Source organism: Boleophthalmus pectinirostris, unplaced genomic scaffold (assembly GCF_026225935.1).
Source record: "Boleophthalmus pectinirostris isolate CB_2022bp ecotype Guang Dong unplaced genomic scaffold, ASM2622593v1 HiC_scaffold_18, whole genome shotgun sequence".
NCBI classification, from domain to species: Eukaryota; Metazoa; Chordata; class Actinopteri; order Gobiiformes; family Gobiidae; genus Boleophthalmus; species Boleophthalmus pectinirostris.
This window is the reverse complement of record NW_026571133.1, coordinates 24,522,533-24,540,854: the sequence shown is the minus strand read 5'-3', so window position 1 is coordinate 24,540,854 and position 18,322 is coordinate 24,522,533. Positions and strand designations below refer to the sequence as shown.

Here is an 18,322-nt window from a genome sequence, read left to right as displayed (position 1 = left end):
AATGAGCCAGCTGGACAGCCAAGGAGAGAAGAGACTGACTACACCAGTGAGGGGCAGCACTGAGACACAAGGACAAATGAAGTGCTGATATAACTGCTATTTACACAGAGGCTACACAGGCTAACCAAAATAAAAATTAGTGAGGCGAAGCACATACAGTTACACCTAAAAACAAATCAGCTTTATCAGTTATACAATGTGCAAAAAGTTCAGTTGATATGTGTTTATTTGATATATTATGTGAAAACAAAACATGTTTACTCCCCAGCAGTAACTCACAACACTGGCTTAATGATGAAAGTTAATTTTAATGGAAGAACATTATGGAGTTAGGTCAGTGAGTATGAATGGAATCTATAATTTATAGTTACAACTGGCCCTACTTTTTCTCTATTAAACAACTTTGTTTTGGTGGCTGGTTTTAGTTAATATTAGAATCATCACAATTACACCATGATAAACACTATGTTAGAGTGTAAAACATACATTCAAAATCATGATATGGTACTTACAGCCCAGGCTGGCTATTTAGTAGCAGTTTGATGGAGAGAGCAATTTCAACCAGTAAACACGAAGACATCCTCTTGCCCGTTAACACTGTGGGAATAGATTCACAAGATTAATAGTCTTCATTTGAAATTAATATATCATATTCAACATTTCTGCCTGCATCACAACACCAAGTAGCTTGGTGTTGTGATGCAGACATTTTAGTATAATTTTGAAGAACAGAATTCAATTTGAAATAATTTAAAAATTCCTCATCTATCATTGACATCGTTATTGTGGGTAAAGAAATACATAATGAATTAACATTCACATAATGAAACTACTGTATATAAGGCACTTGAAAGGGGTGTGGTATTGAATAAATCTACAGGTGTTTCAGGTACAAATGCAGGCACCACATTTATATTCTATGAACCTAAACTACTGCCTAGTAATCTATTTGAGAAGCCAATATCCATGGTAACACCCAAGCATTTTTTTTGTTTTATGGCAAAAGCTAAGAATACAAGACATTGTCGAGACATGAAATAGAACGCAAACATTCACCATAACTATTCTATTTTAACAGGTTATATTTAGGTACAAAATCTTATCTGAAGTATTTAGCCAGTCAGAAAGGACCAATAGACTTAAACAGAAAGAAACAACAACTGCTTCTGTAAAGGTCTTTGGTTTTCAGCAAGAACATAGCCGACTAGAAAGTGGTTCAGGTGAAAACATTAGCTGAAGGAGGGATGAGGGGTATGAGAAGGAGGAAGAGCAGGAGCCAGACGAGCTCATTACAGAGAGGGCAGTGCTGTGACAAATGATGCATGGAGCTGGCAGCATTGATCTCCCGTTCATGAGGGGTGTCTGGATGAGAGAGAGAAATACTCAGGTGCCATGGCTCTAATGGAGAGGCCAGAGCCGCAGCCTGCTGACAGATGACTTGTCAGAGAAGAGCAGAAGAGGGAGCAGAGGAAGAGGAGAGCGGCACTAGTGATTAGATAGTAGTGCTAATGCTTGACCTGCTCTACCTCAGGGTCTGTCCTTATCCAGTCTCCACAGAGGGAGCAGAAAGAACAGTATGTGTCAGAGAACTCAAGATAGGCTAAAAGGTATTAGTTGTAAAATTATTTCAAACTGAATGGTTAGGATTAGTAATATTATACTTATTAAATATAGTTGACCAAAATGCAGCACACAACAATAATTATAAGAAAATAAAAATAGACACATAAACACACTGTACACTATAAAAGTCAATATTAATCAAAATGAAACACTAAAGAGAACAGGTGAGTTTTAAGAGCTGATTTAAAACAGAAAGTGGCTCAGTCTGTCTAGATCTGCAGCAGTAGCGGCGGTCCCCTCTACGTTTTTTTCTTTAATTTTGGGACCACTAGCAAGTACTTAGCTCGTGACCTGAGTGAGCATGCAAGGATAAGGGTCAAGCAGGTTATGGGCAATGGCATTTAAAAACAAATAAAATAATTTTAAAACCAATTTGACAAGAGAAAAGGAGCCAGTGCAAAGGTATTAAATGGGCGTGATGTGGTTTCTTCAAGTCAAGAGGGGGATGGCCGCAATGACTGGCTCAAAAGACCTATAATTGTAACCAGTAGGCTATCATCATCCAAAAACAGGTATGACATTTTAAAGCCTATGACATAAGTTGTAGCAACAAGTATTTATTTATTACTTTTATTTATTTGATAGGGACAAGTATAGACATGTAACATACTATAGCATTTATAGCCAAGGCTAATTAGCAACGTCTGTACCTAGAAGGGCTTTTATAGTATATACAGATGACCATATTGGTATCGAGTATTATGCTGAAAGACTGCCTGGATCAGGTATCAGGAAAAGATACTGGTTCAGCCGATATCCTGGTTGGGCCTATTATTGCTGTCTTTCATTGTTTCTGTGTCTCTGTGCAGCACATTGGAAACTGTAAAGGTGCCAGCTTATGTAAATACAGTACATTTGGATTTCAATAATAAGACTTTTTTTTACTGGTCCAGAATATAGTGTAGCTTCATAGTTGAAGGATAAATAACAGTTACATGCCACATTGGATTTGGCTCTATTTTGCTTTAAAATACATTTTTGAACAGGCTGGATCGGTATCTGCAGAAACAAGTCTGACCATAGACATCTTAGACTTAAGGAGAACATTTGAATATCCATTTTAAGCTCCACATGCAGGAACAAGATAAACCTTGATATTTCTTTATACTAAATTGTGTATATCATTGATTTACATTTGAAATAAAGGACAGCCCATGATAACCACAAAAACTATGCTATAGAAAAACAGTTTACAAAAGAAATTAAGCCACAAAGGGAAAAGTAGAGGGTTTGTAGCAATCCTGGCAGCCACATCGGGACTATCATTACCATATATCAGGACAATGAATGAGGCTTTCAGCAAGCGGTAATAAGAATTTGATAAATCATGAGCCGGGAATTAACTAGATGTCAAAACAATGAGAGCACCCTGATAGATGCAGAGAGGATGAGGGCACAGATTAGTCAGACTGGAGCACTGAGGCAGGAGCGGAGGGAGGACAAGGAGGAGAAATGCAAGCCAAGAGAGTAAACTTAAAGTCAGATATGGACTGAAGTGTGGAGTGGTAACTGAACATGCTACAAAAATAGAAACACCAGATCGCGCAGAAGTTTACAGTGCTCAGTGCCGAGAATGACAGCTCTTCAGCACTCAGTCTGGCCTATATCTAAAATATTGTCTATTGTATATATCTATATAAACTCACTTTGTTAATAAATGTATACAGATTAATGGTAGATAAGCCTACTGTAGAGGGGCCTACTGTACGTAAGTGATAATATAAATCAGTTTTAGAACAGCATGTAAATAAAACTGCATTCTGTCACTGGACATGCATAAAAACTACTGGGCTACTACTACTACTACTACTACTACTACTACTACTACTACTACTACTACTACTACTGTCTTTGGCTTGTGTAGTCTTGGGTTAGGTTTTTCGCTAGTTAAACATAATGTAATTAAAGATGCTTCGCAAAATGTTTTTCATTGACATAACAATCGACTATTTTGTATTTTAATGATCACCAACCTTACACAGAACAAGAACTGAAGTTAGCTTCTGATGTGTGGAGTAGAGACACCTGCACCATTGAATATGTGCACATGTATGTTTGGAAAGAGTCAGGTTTCTCCATACACTGCCCTCAAGTGGCAAAAACCCAAACTACAAATTATTGTGAACAGTCAAATTATGGATAGTAAGGAAGCCTATTACTACATGCTAATAGGCAAAAATTACAATCTATACAAGTATATAATAGTTTCTAAGATTACTAAAGTCTGCATTTTGTGAATGAACTATAAGTATAGCCTATTTATAGGTTGAAAATGAAATCTTTTGATACTGCTGATTCTTTGCTCTCCATAGAAGCAATGTGTTTGAACTCACAGTGTGACACGGTGAGTGGGTCCTCTCCTCACTGCCTGAAGGATGTGACAGGAGGATGTTTATTTAATGAGAACAGTCTGAAGGGGGTAATGAAATCTAGCCTAACGCCATTAACAAGCAGCCTTATCAGTTCCATGACACATGTGTGCATACTGCAGCCTTGTACTATCAACTGCCCCAGACCTCAGAAGGCACTTTGCAAAATGACAAACCTCAACAAATACAATGAGGTTAAAAGGGCCAAATTCTGCTTGAGTCTCTACTATAGTAAAGAAACTCCATCATCATGACAACATTGCTGTATTTAAGATGACAACGTGTCTGAGTTTCAGCCCTACAAACAAAATGATGTTTGTGTATATTAGTCTCTTATCAGCCATCAACCTAAACAATATTATTATTATTATTATTATTATTATTATTATTATTATTATTATTATTATTATTATTATTATTATTATTATTATTATGGCTTTGCTGGATGCATTGCTACCATGTAATGTAGTCTGAGCATTTCATAAAATATAGATTCCAAAGAATCCAAAGGATTTGGCTGATGGCCACCAAACAAGACCATGTAAATGAGGTGTGAGATGTGCCCATCACTCATCATGCCAAGTGCATGCTCCCATTATTATTTATGGACATAATTGGTCTATGTTACCTCAGGCAGTGGCTCTGTGATGGATCTGCTGATGACTCCACTCTGCACAACAATCAGGAAGCCTTCACGTGGAGGGCAGGCGAAGAAAGGAGGGAAACTTTCACATGCATGGGCGACATACAGCAGACCTAGTGCTCATTAGTATGGCTTCAGATGACTGCAGAGACAGATTACAGGAATAAAATGGTTGTATTGATGGATCTCAACTGCGGGTCTTTTGCAAAGAAAACAAACAATACAAGTCATCCATCTCATCCATCATCCAAAGCTGATTTCCTCTCCTTATAAGTCAATGTGGAGTGTAGCACAGTTATTGACAAGCAGGAAACAAGGGTGGATTGAGCTGTTGATTAGAATAGGACCCATACTGTCTGGTTGGTTAACTCTACAAATGACACAAGGACACTGAGGTTATTGGGTATATAGACACACTGTTAGCTTGATTATTATAGCTGAACAGCTCCTCCTTCACTGCAGCCCTGGGCTAATGAGTTAAGATAGGACCTAATTCATGAAGTCCTTTTTGCAGCTTGTGTTTTGTTTGAATGCCTTTTGTTGACAGACAGGTTGCTGATAGAGGGGAGGCAGGCTATTGTGCAACAAGTTTGATCTAGCCTTGAGAAATGCAGAAAATACTCAGTGCCTGAACTGTTATGTACCTCTCATACTCTCGAGATCAAACTTAGGTCTAAATCTGAACAGAACCATCACACCCACGAGCAATGGGAAGAATCTGTAGAAATCTGTAGAAAACCCTATCTGTTTGTTTACGAAACCATTGAACAAACTGCTTAGTTTGTAGAATTAATTAGATTTTAAAGTATATAATAAAATAACATAGCACTTTTGCTATCCTAGACAAATATTATTTTACTTGGAGTTTGTGCAGCTCTTGAAGCTAAGTTACCTTTTTTGTTCTATGTGCTAGTGATCAGCTGTCTTACAGTATGCTTTGGTCTATCTCTACCACAGATGTCTGCTGCCATCTGCTGGTACATACATAGGGTTGACTTTTCATTTTTTTTTCCAAGTCAAACTAACACAATAAACATATTTTCACTTGTATTCATTTGTTAGGATTTGCTCATTTTAAAACACTGGTTAGATCATGACTATGGCCTATATGTTTCATTGGATACAGAATGCACCGGTGTTACAGAAATATAAACATATTTACAATTGTGAAACAATGCAATTGTTTATTAAGCATTATTTTATATTGCATGATGACACATGAATACAAGACAAAAGTGTGTTTGAACTATACTGTAATGTATAGTAATAGTCAGCGAATTGTCTTCAATAAAATTACATTGTATGACGATGCTGAAGATGAGCGAAGCCATGTATGTTGAGATATAAAAACTCAGTTGGAACTTATCACTTTAAAGAGGTTCATTTTGGTCTTCCAGTATTATTTATAGATGAAAGTTATTTTTAATGTGTGTTGGTTACACATGCCTTGACATGTTTCGAATGCCTTTTGCGTCCTTCTTCAGGTGATAGTAATAATACTAAATCAGCTTAATATAGCACTTTTCTGGACATTCAAAGACGCTTTACAGAGCATTATTACTTCTATTCACACTCGATGGAGGCAAGATACTATTGTAGCCACAGCTGCCCAGGGGCAGACTAATGAAAGTGAGGCTGCACCATTAGCCCCCTCCACTGACCCCCACCACACACACACACCACTTTCATATTAGGCAATGTGGGTAAAGTGTCTTGCTTAAAGTTGTTGACAAATGTGATGTTGTCACTTCACTCATGGAAACCCAAATCGACCACATATTCATCCACATTTGGAACACTTACTGAAAATTACAAAATAAATTTGACAATTATCAATAAAATAAACTGATTATTTATTGTTCAAGTGTCCTTAGTAAGACAAGAATTTGGAGTAAACTCAGTTATTAACAATCATTATATTGTGCTTTGCTGACTGAATGAATTGTTTTGAAGGAAGCATTTGAAGTTTTGAAAAAGATCTGATCTGAGACAATGCACCAAAGCGACTGGGGGAAAAAATAATCCATCACATTTAAACTTCTATATACTCTGTGCCCAGTGTGGCACTGGATTGGGATTTATAGCACTGGATTAAAATGATTGCCATCAGGACAGATGTCCATAGAGTCTTAAGCAATGAAGACAGATTTAAGTCTAAGAAAAATGGAAAGGCAGTGAGAAGCTGCACACACACACACAGCAACCACCTGGTTTATCATAAAACAAAGTTAAGAGAGTAATATCGCTCTGAAAAATAAATTGTAAAAATCTTAAACTCACAAGGAAGAGATTTGTCAAAGTTATGTTGCGTCTCTCAGATTTAATTGTTTTAGTTTCCTTCAAAGGACTTGCTGTAGTGTGCTCCAAATTATATAGGAAGCTTTATGCCCTCCTATGAAACCAAAACTTAAATGCAACTATTAAATTGCTATTAATCATCAATGTACACATTATATCTTGTCATAAGGGATATAGTCTACAATGACCTGAAACTGAAGTGCAGATAGGGATGAGAAGTGCTTCCTGTGTCACTGTTGACTCCAGAGTGTTTGTTGTCTAATGGACAAGCTAAAGGTCATTATGCTGCTTGTCCTGTGTGCCAGCCTTGTATTTTCAGAAAGTCCATCAAATGTGATCGGATGTGTAGAATTGGACGTGTGATTGGATGTGTTCTTGGTTTGACTTTTTCCCCATACTTAAGTCTATAGAATGGTGGTGCCATCTCTGGTTGGTATTGCAGTGTCTGCTGTCAGCTGGAGAAAAAAAAACAAAAAAACATTTGGTAACCCTCCACTTATGTGCCCATCACCCCTCCACTCGTGTCATTCGTGTACATCACTTCTTGACTTTCTGTTTCTCCTCTTCCCTCAGTCTATGATCACTTTCACAACCACCACACCCTTCTTGTTGTTCCTGTCCTCTGAGAAGGCATTTTGAAGAGTAAACCCAAAGGTTTTATTTTTGCAGCTCAGTCCACAGGTTCCACCGTAGAGGCAAATTTAGGGCATTTGCACATGCTCCTCAAAGTCGCCTTTCCAGCTTGTGGAGGAAGGCCCATGCTCCTTCTGCTGTATCTTTGTATTACAGCAGCTCTGACCTATACTGGGGCCAGGCATCAGAGGTTGGGCTTTCATTATCAGAAAACTCAAAGAGAAGAGAATAATCAGGAATGGTAACTCAAATGAATGAAATTCCCTTTGATTTTCTATATATGTACTTATGCCAGGAGATTACAAATGTCAATACAGTAGCAAACAAATACTTATTAAGGATTATTTTATTATCAGCAAAAATTATAATAATAATAAAAATAAATATATATATTTTTTTAAAAAAGACAAGAAAAGACAGACAAGAAAATGGCTTCAAACTGATATACCAGTATGGAAGAGTTGTACAGTACTGTTTAAATATTTTTGATGGAAAGATTTAAGAGACTAAAAAAGGAAACATTTTACAGGTTTTGGCAGAACGCATGCATCCAGTATATAGCTTTTGAGACCTGACTTTGTGTGAATTGTTTGTCTAACAGAAAGGAGAGGGGACAAGGTTTTAAAAATTTGTTTCCTCTTGCCCTTTTGTGTGTGTGTGTATTTATTGAATCTTGTGTTGCTATATTAAACAAAAAAACAAAACAAAAAAACCCTTAAACACAATTTGGAGCATATGTATATTGTACATTCTACTTGTCTGAATGACAAGCATGTCAAGTAATGTATAATGAATGAATTTGTTTGAACGCAAATGTTTTATTTTTCTTGAGAAATTGTGCTCCCAATGTAAATGACTTGTCCACTAACAAAAAAATAAAATAAAATTTTTAAAAAGGCAAATATGGTTTAACAGTGCAAAAATCACATTTTATGTTTTCAAATAAAAAAACAATAGTCTGACCTACTGTTATTAACTTAAAACAAGGCGACTTGACAGTTTCGCACTGCATAGCAATGTTGTGTGTGCCTCAAACTTCTGGGAGAACTACACATTGCCATGTTTCTACTGTACATGATTAGCACTTGACTTGGACTTATGCAAAGACATTATATTTGAATGTATTCGCTATTTGTTTGAAAGCAGTGGGAAAGGCAAAAATATAAACTACAAGGATTTCAGAGTTTACAAAATAATTACCTTAAATCATTGTGCAACATTTGTCTGCCTTTGAGTTAGGTAAACGTGGCAGTAATCCCTGCAACTAGTTCATTTCATCAAATAAAAAATAAAGCTGACATAGACAGCCACCTGAAGATTTATAAACAAGCAGTCCTCTGGTGTGACATAATTCAAGTATAATGGTGTAATGGCAACAATTTCATGAAAGAGTACCAAAATAAAGCACAAACTAAAAATTCCTTGACAAGGTAAACATTCTGAAGTTCCTTCAAAGAAAATGAACAGTAATTACAATATTTTCTGGATTGGAAAACATAGAATAATTCATTTTGAATCAGAAGAAAGCAATGAACTTGAATGTCTCATTTCATGTGCAGGGTTTCAAGTCCGTAGGTTGAGAGAGAGATGTAACAGACAGCAGTCAGGACTTGATTGGTTAAAGTCTCAACAGGTCTGTTACTAAATTATAAACAAATGACCCTCTGGTAGTACTTTCCTGTAAGTTACTAACACTGGTCTGCAGCGGAAAAATGTTCTGTGATAAGTAGAGTATCCGGAGGAAAACATCTTAATGAGGTACTCTCTTAAACTGTTTCCAAGGAATAAGCTATGACCATGCCCATTATTCCCATTATTCATTGGTTTCAAATTCTGATCTTGTTTGATCTTTAGCCTGAAGAGGAGCAAAATGAATATTCACACTATAAGTTTTATTTCATTAATTTGGGACCATTGTTTGGCCATTCGAAAAATAGCCAAGACAATAATTCAGCACTAAAGAAAGATAGTGGCCTTTAAATGTTCTGAGTGCATAGGTGAGCTATGGGTGAAGCTAAAGGCCAATACGGTTGAGAAAAACCCTCCTCATGAAAGGGCATTTTTGTAGTACGGAGTCTTCCTTGTGGCCCCAAAGACTTGGGTGAAGGGCTCGTCTTGCCAGAGTTCAGTGGGTATGAAAACCAGCTGTCCCCATGCCTGACTGGCTGGTTAGCACCATCCCATTAACCCCCTGTGCTGTGTCCACCAAGTCACCATTGCTCAGAGTCGCTACACCAGCCCAACTCGCGCCAACTTGTAAGTGACTGGAACATAAAATAGACAAAAAAGATATAAATAAACGGGTGAAAATAAGGCATTAACAACACATGCACAATTGTTCTGCATACTTATAGCCCTGTTGATCCCAAGACTGCCCATAGACTCCAAAGCTTGGCATTTGCCAGCCATTGGGAACATATTGACCAATCTGCTGTGTGTTACCATACCACTGACTCCACTGACCATAGGGCTGTGCTGCGAAGCTCAGAGTGTTCTGTTGGCATGCAAAAATATATGATGAAACAGACATCACATTAACATCATTATATTTATAATTATATTTTTTACTGAAAATCTTGCCTAGTTTTTTCTAGTTCTAAAACTTTGGTTTATAATTTTACTTCCTGGTTAGACATGGTTTAAACTGTCAAAAAGGCCTTCCTTGTGCAGTTTTGATGTCATAGGTATTGTGTTTTAGAACTTTCTCACTATTTTTCCACATAATTTTGCCACATAACTGATGTAAAACTATCATAGTTTGATGATGATCTTTACCGCAAGTACTATACCATCAAACCAAATAATAATTACAAAAACCTGTCATATGCACTTCAACTAAAACAGATAAGGAAATCTGATTTGAATCTGATCTGATGCTTTCAAATAAAGAATTATAGCCTGGATAAGGCTAATACTTCCACCATTTACAAATGGGCAATGTGTCCAAGAACACAACAGTAGGGGAAGCTATGTTTAAACCATTGCCGCTTGTGGATGAACGCTCTACCACTGTGAAACATAACTGTATCTCATCTTTACAATCTCACAATCCAACTAACTCACATGCATGAAGCATAATGCATACCTGTGGCATCTGTATCTGCTGTACAGGGGAGACCAAGTCTATTGCCTCCTTCCCCCAGTAACATTTGACAACATATCCCTCAATGGACGTACCATTTACTGAAACAATGGCATGAGCAGCTGCATCATGAGAGTTAAATCTGCATTTAAAATAAAAAAAATACATTGAACAAGTAAATTATAAATATATTCCTTGTAGACTAAATGTGAAGGAGCTTACCGAACAAATGAGTAGCCTTTGTCAGGAAAAACACGGACTTCCATTATAGGGCCAAACGGTGAGAAAGTCTGTCTCATTATTTGTTCTAAAAAAAGGGGGAAATAGACTTATAACTGCAGGATGTGCTGCCTGGCATTTACAGCTTAAAAACATGTTACGTACCAGAGAGACCAGATGTGATACCTCCACAGTAGACTGTGCAGTTGCTGTGGCTGGACTGGTTGACCACCTCGTCAAATGATAGCTGCTTGGCATTGGTCGCTTTGGTTATATGAAAAATGCATATTTTTTTTAGTAATGTACCACTTCTCAAATTTTTACAAACATGTCAGGGTTTAAATTAGGAGTAATACATTGCTAAAACATACTTTCATTTGTAGTTTTGGAAGCAGGTTTTCTTGTGGCCCAATTAGTCCTGATCTGTCTTCCTCCCAGCCACTGCCCTCCCATCTGCTGAATGGCATTTTCGGCATCCTAATAGGGCCATAAAATATATAGTATAAAATAATAGATATATAATAATAAAAAATAAAATAATAAAATATATAAAACTCCAGTTACCCATTTATTGAAGAATGAAACAAAGCCATAGCCTTTGGATTTTCCAGTAGCCATATCTTTGACAACCCTACAATCTCTGAAGGAAACATACAACTCAAGAGAATTAGATCCCTTTCACTTAGCATTTGTGGATTTCATCTTAACTTACGATATTTTCCCAAATGGAGCAAAGGCTGTTTTGATGTCCTCTGTTGTTATCTCTGGACTTAAATCGCCAACAAAAACATGAAAATGATCTATAAATAAAAATAATAATTAATAGTCTATCAGATTCACAATTTACAAATATTCATAACTAAACTTACTGGTTGTGTCTTTCTTTTGATTTGTTGGTGTAGTAGCCCAGTTAACTTTGACTTCCTGCAAAAAATTGATTGGGGAAACCAAAGGGAAGGGAATGGTTCAGTCAATGTAGGTTGTAAATTGAGACAATATTTGATCGCACCAGTTTGCCATAGGTTTTCAGTCTTTGTAAGTGATTTTCATTCATATTTTCCACAGCTAAAACAGCCATTGCCTTTTCACACATTTAAAACCATTCTAACACAAAAGACAAAACAGAGTGGACAGAAAAGAAATACCCTTGTAATCAGGAGATTTTCTATGTCACACCAATAGGAATTGGAGTAAAACTGTAGGAGGTAAGGTCCAAATAATAAGGGACTTACAAAAAGTGATTTTTACGAACTTGTTATACTCCTCAAATGGTCCTTCAATACCTGTTGAGGATAAAATATTTTCAACAGAATGGACTGCTGTGAAACTGTGCTTAGGAATTGATATTGTATATAAAAAAAATAATAACTAAACAGATAATGCAAAGAGGAGCCACAATGCAATCAACCACTTTGTGAGATGTAGATACAAGTGAGACATTTATAGAGACAATTATTATTTGAACAGAATTAGTTTAAATGTAAGGACTAGTGTTTCTGTGATTCAAAGGGGCATTGGTATCAAGCAACACACCACATTTGTCTATTTTCACTATGTAACTGAACTATACACTGTATATGCAACACATTTTTATTAGATAGAAATGTATGAATAATGTTTTTTATTCAAATACATAATAGGTAGTCAACACGTTTCAAAATAAATACTGTTTTCTTTTCAAATTGTTTTGTCATACTTCTCTACTCCAACTCTCTAACAACAAGTCTAATCACAAAACATTTATACATTAATTGTATAATAGTGATCACATAACGAGTGAATAATTTTGTATCATGTAATAGTATAATAGTATGTAATAGTATATTTGTAAAAACTTAAAACTATTAAAATGCAACATTGGCAACAATACACTCTGGTGATACCCCAATCAAATGGTAAATATCTATCAAAATGTATATTTCTGTTGCAGGGTATGCAGCCTATAGACTAATCAGTGGAGGAGAAATAAATCTGATGTACGGAGCACCCAAAAAAAATAAAGAAAAATCTTATTCACAGAAGTGTAACTTTAACACAAGTACACATAATATTTATAGAAATATTATGTGTACTTGACCTAAATCTATTTGAATCACAATTTTCATTTAAAAACTGTTGCCAGGTTCTGAACACTCTAACTAAGCATTGGACAGCACAGTCAGACACTGATACAAAAACACGACTATTTTTGTTTAGTTTTTTTGCTCTCACTCTTCTGCCTTTTATTAAGGTATCTTACCTTACCCAATATTTTCCGACCGTTCATAGCTGCAATTGTGGCAGTGGCATGCCTATGCTCATAAAACTCCACAAAGCAGTATGGATCATGTCCAGCAGTCTGTAATGGACAAGGAAAAAAATGCAGTTAGAATTATAGTTATTGCTTGTGTTACATGAACACAAATAGCAGTAACTTAATTAATTACTTAAAACTTTTATGTATTTAGTATTAAACAAACATTTTATTATACCACAATATTGATCTAAATCAACTTAACAGAAACCAGTCCTTTGATTTCCTGAGAGTAATGATAGGCCTCAGCTCTTTGCAGTGGCATTTCACTATTGCATGCATAAGATTATCATTTACGTGTTTTTATTGAAAAAGGGTTGGCTACATGACCTGTTTCAACACTAATATCTGACCCAGAGTTTTGAATTTTTTAATTATTATGATAAGTACAGAGCAGTGGGCAGCAATAGAAGGTGGATGAATACAGAAATTTTCTAAACACCTAAGCCTCAAACATATTAAGCAATCAAAATAAACAAAGCAATATCATCACCATGGTGACAAGTCAGTAGTTGACCTCCCACGACAAAGGTTACAGTAAGTCTAAGTCAAACTTGAATGCTGACGTATACTCTGATCTTACATCTACAATCATTTTGCAGCTCTTGCAAGGTCCAATTTGACCAAACAGCTCCAAGATTAGGGCTTCAGTGACATCACGGGACAGATTCCCAACATACCTAAAAAAACATACACACACACAAATAAATTATTTTTTCATACTTTTCTATAGTACTTAACAGGGGGAGAAAGCGGTTATTGCTATTCTTTACTTTGATACAACTATACCACGAAAATCCACTAGGGGTCCCTCTTTTTTTTACATTGATGATGAAGAAGTTGACTGAAATATTCGATCCCTGCATAATTTTGAGCAGATCAAGTGAATTATAAAAGATCTGACAGATTTTGATAAATTTGATTACTCTGAAATTTAAGGCATAACTTGTAAAAAAAGAGAACTGTATTACAATTTCTCCACAAACCGCTCATCTCAACCATACGATATTATAGGTTTTAACTAAACAAACAAACAAAAGAAAACAAATATTAATTTCACAACGTACTAAAAAAGTTGGTAAATTTGAGTATGCATCATACGGAGACAACCACATAAACTCTGTTCTGATGCAGCTTGCATTAGAACTGAGTGTACGCACTGTAATTATTACACTATAATAAAAGGGCAGTCGTTTTGTCTTATGTACGCTTTACCATCTAATGTTTTTGTCATACATTTAAATTTCTGCATCTGGCCTGCAAACTATAACAATCAGAGTACTATTACTTTTAGCTGCATATATGGACAATTGTAGTTAATGATCGTTAACATTAACATTAAACAAATCTGAAAGCAGTCTACAAAACTGTATTTGTATTTAAGTGTCGCACTAAATTTATTGAAGATGCTGTCTGGATTTTAAGATACCGGGTAACTCGCCGTGATGAATACAAGGCTAAGCTACATGAAATGCAGACTTACAGTGTTTTGGGCTGGTCGTCGTCCATTGTGGTTCACTTACTCGTCGAGAATTCAGATAAAGTCCCCACTTTTGCAGACTCTGCCTCTAAACATGAAAATACTGTATCTTCAATATGAAGTAATTTAGCGCCGCTGTTAGCTCCAGACTGGACAATGGGGTAGCCCACAGAGATGGTGGGAGACGCGCAACGAAACACGCACGCGCAATTGAGGACGGAATAGGAGGATAGGAAAAAGCGAAAACGTGGAAAATACGTTATGAGTGGAGAAAGCAAAATCATGAAGCACAACAGAAAATGCATTTGATTCAAAATGTTTATTTTACGTAAGAAACCAAGGTAGACACGTGAGAAATATTTTAACATTTAAACCGTCCACACTGAACCAGCCCCCATGTGCATCATACATACATGACTATACAACACAGCTGAGGTGAACCCTGGCCTACGCATGTGTTGGATACTGAAGAACTCAGATGTATTTCTTTGGTGATAGGACAACCCATAAAAGGCACTGTTAATTATAATAAATATAAAACCTGATACACATACAGCCTTAATGGGTATGTGTTTATCAATCTGGTTTCTGTAAAAATGAAAATAAAACAATAAAAGGAAAAAAACAACAACAAAAAAACAACAAAAAAACAACTTGAAAATATATTAATTAGATGAGTATGGCATTCTTCACTCTTGTGTCATCTGGGACAAATATGCCGATCACTGACAAGTTTTTCCATCCTTTTTATCTTGCGTTTGTTCTTAGGCATAGGTTTGTCATACATGCCAGTCTTAAGAAGATGTTCCTTACTGTGATGAATCTGTGCACCATGTTGCAACTGAAAAGAACACAGGGCTCTTAATGGCCTCAACAGGACCTGGTGAGTCAAAATTACAAGGTTACCATGTGCATCTTATTTGCAATAACTATATTTGCATGCAATCTTTTTCATAATAATTTAATAAGAAACCTATTCACCTCTTGAATATTATCATTCTGTTCAAGGATAGACAAAGTGACAGCAGCACATTCCAGTGTAGAGAGACAAATATTAGAAGGCTGAGTCCGAATAACGTATTGACTTGAGAGGACTCTGTTGAGCTGTATCTGTAATGCAAATGATAAATACATAAAAAGTCCATATACCAAACTTTTGACACTTTAAAACAAAAGCATGGGTTGGGCTCTGAAGATTTCTTTATTTACCTGCAAACAAGGCACTATTTCAATCAAAAAAATTCTAATTCCCTCAGCTGACCAGGGTTTCTTACAAACATTTATGTCACTAATAAAATCATTATCTCCCACAAAAATTATTTCAAAATTGTATAATGGCATCCTTTTGGGTAAGGGGGAGAACACATATTATGTGAAAGAGAAGTGGGAAAGAGAGGGAAAGTTTATAATGACGGAAGACAATTAGGAGCACATATGTCAAATACAGCTGATCTCAACAGGGTCAAATATCTGGCGTGATTTCTTTTGGAAAAACCTAATGACATTTTTCATTACAACAGTACAGAAGAGATAGCAGGGAATAGGCGATGCCTGTTGGAGATGTGGCAATTATTAAGTTTATTAATTAAGTAATCACTGCATTTATATAGCGCCTTTCAAGATACCCAAAGCACTTTACAGTTCATTATTCATTCACTCCACACTTGGTGGTGGTAAGCTACTACTGTAGCCACAGCTGCCCTGGTGCAGACTGATGGCAATGATGATGCTAATCATTTCCATATTTTTTGGGAATGTGGAAGCATCCAAGAATATTGGTCAGAGATTCATCAACACCTGCAAAATGTTTTTTAATTTGTTTTCCCCCTGTCATTTGATGCCTTGTATCTTGGTAATCTAGTACTAGATGGCTTTAACAGCACAAACTAGAGATTACTCCACATGCTATTGGCTGTAAATAAAAAGGCAATAAAAAGTAAGTGGCTTAAACCTGAGTGACCAACAACTGAGATTGATATTGTGCTTCATATAAAAACTACTTCATATTTGCAATGTTTTGTTAATTTGTGAAAGAGGTTGCCTGGCTTCCCAACCTGTTTTGAGTTTGTATATGTTAAAAAAAAAAAAAGCAAAAGCAGGAATGTGTTATTTCATTCTACACACTGCAATGTGTAATCTGCTTTTTTCAATAAAAAGTCAATTTGAAAAAAAAAAAAAAAAGTCCATATAATGAAAAAAAACCTTTTGTTTCTCATCATTTACCTGTTTGGGCAAATGGAACATAGGATTTTTGAGGAACATGTTTTTGGCCTGGCTCCAAGTACCATCAATGAGAATAACATTATGTTGTGTATTAAGTTTCTCTTCATCAAGTTCCTCCAGGTTCTGAGCGTTTGGTCCCGGGTACAGGATTAGTGTTTTGTTGTCTTCACAAACTGCAGCCAAATCTGGATATCTAAAGATATTAGTAAAGATCATGAACCTGCCAGTAAATAATTTTATTATAAGTTGACAGTTGATCAGCACTTACCTTTCCTCACTGAATCTTCTTCCTACAATCACATTACATTTATCCTGAGGCAAACATGCAGCAAGAAGAGGCACAGTGCGAAGAACTCTGCTTTCCTGTTTTAGGACAGTGGTATTACTATTGTAGCAGACTAACTCATTTCTCAAACGTCCACAAATCATGCAAATAACACTTTTAATGCATGTGTGTATGTTACACTTACTTCATTTGGGTGCTGCACAATATATAAACACGTGGACACATCAAGGGGTTGGTGTGGAAGAAAGGGACAGAGACAAACCTTCTCAGGACGGCTACAGGGAGGAAAAGATAGACAAAACAAATCTCAAAGTTACAATGAAAGAAGTTGAGTAAGCGATTTACACGACACCATGACAACATTAAGCAATTTAACACGATTGTTCATTCGGGAATGCAACGTAGTTTATAATTTAACATTAATCAATTAGAATTCTGCGTCTTTTAAAATCCTTTATTTTATTAGCTAAAACGGACAAAAACCGTTTTTATATAGGGTAATAATAAAGAGTCCAACTAGCTAGCATTAGCTTACAGCTCTCACCGGCACCGTAAGCACGTTGGTCTTCTGTCTTCGGTTTCTACAGGAAGGACAGTCAGTTCGCCAAAAGCGTCTTCTAGCCCATTTTCTACCTCGACTGAAGAATTATCACATAGTCTTTTCTCTGTTTCACTAAAATTGCTTGACGTACAAAAAGGACCGTTGTCCATTGTTGTGTGCGCTACTGCTACCTAAATGCTCCTTTTTCCGAGTGTTCAAAAACGCACCCCCACCACCTGACGTCCTCAAAGCCGACAGCCAGAGCCAGAGGACGTGGGACAGACCGTATGGGACAGACCGGCTTACACCGTTTCACACCGTTCACATTCAGTCATAGACATGTTCACAGACTGGTTTTGCTAAATCATTGAGTGAAAAACATTCGCATAACAAAAAGGTGAGTGAAAAAGCATTAACATCGAAAAAAGTGGATCTTGAATGCTTTACTCACTTTTAGGGTGCAGATAACATCATGACATTCCAATGATATAGGCAGGTCAATATTATACAGACGGAGAGGCTAAAATAAATCTATGTTGAAACTTGTGATATTTTAAGATCTAAGTCACTAGGCCTAATGAAAATGATCGCATTCAATATGTGTGAATTTACCGTTTAAGTATTAAAATATA

At 36.3% G+C, this 18,322-nt stretch overlaps 2 protein-coding genes across 3 annotated transcripts; both read right to left on the bottom strand.

Moving 5' to 3' along the window:
• Positions 1–9,691: 9,691 nt before the first annotated feature.
• Positions 9,692–14,772, bottom strand: LOC110157559 (cytotoxic granule associated RNA binding protein TIA1-like). Of its 2 annotated transcripts, none has more exons than XM_055153710.1 (12): positions 14,644–14,772; positions 13,744–13,840; positions 13,107–13,205; positions 11,737–11,791; positions 11,580–11,667; positions 11,432–11,507; positions 11,239–11,344; positions 11,033–11,131; positions 10,871–10,955; positions 10,614–10,790; positions 9,915–10,049; positions 9,692–9,830 (listed from the first exon to the last, which is right to left on the bottom strand). In XM_055153710.1, the coding sequence occupies exons 1-12, from the start codon at positions 14,667–14,669 to the stop codon at positions 9,692–9,694; spliced, it is 1,182 nt and encodes a 393-aa protein (XP_055009685.1). In that variant the 5' UTR covers positions 14,670–14,772. The 2 variants fall into 2 exon arrangements, with proteins under 2 accessions (XP_055009685.1, XP_020777569.1); XM_020921910.2 differs by having other exon boundaries at positions 9,915–10,060; positions 10,652–10,790.
• Positions 14,773–14,940: 168 nt separating this feature from the next.
• On the bottom strand, positions 14,941–17,921 carry dtwd2 (DTW domain containing 2). Its single transcript, XM_020921920.2, has 6 exons — positions 17,694–17,921; positions 17,334–17,424; positions 17,132–17,226; positions 16,864–17,056; positions 15,622–15,750; positions 14,941–15,520 (listed from the first exon to the last, which is right to left on the bottom strand). The coding sequence occupies exons 1-6, from the start codon at positions 17,858–17,860 to the stop codon at positions 15,341–15,343; spliced, it is 855 nt and encodes a 284-aa protein (XP_020777579.1). The 5' UTR covers positions 17,861–17,921; the 3' UTR covers positions 14,941–15,340.
• Positions 17,922–18,322: the final 401 nt, after the last annotated feature.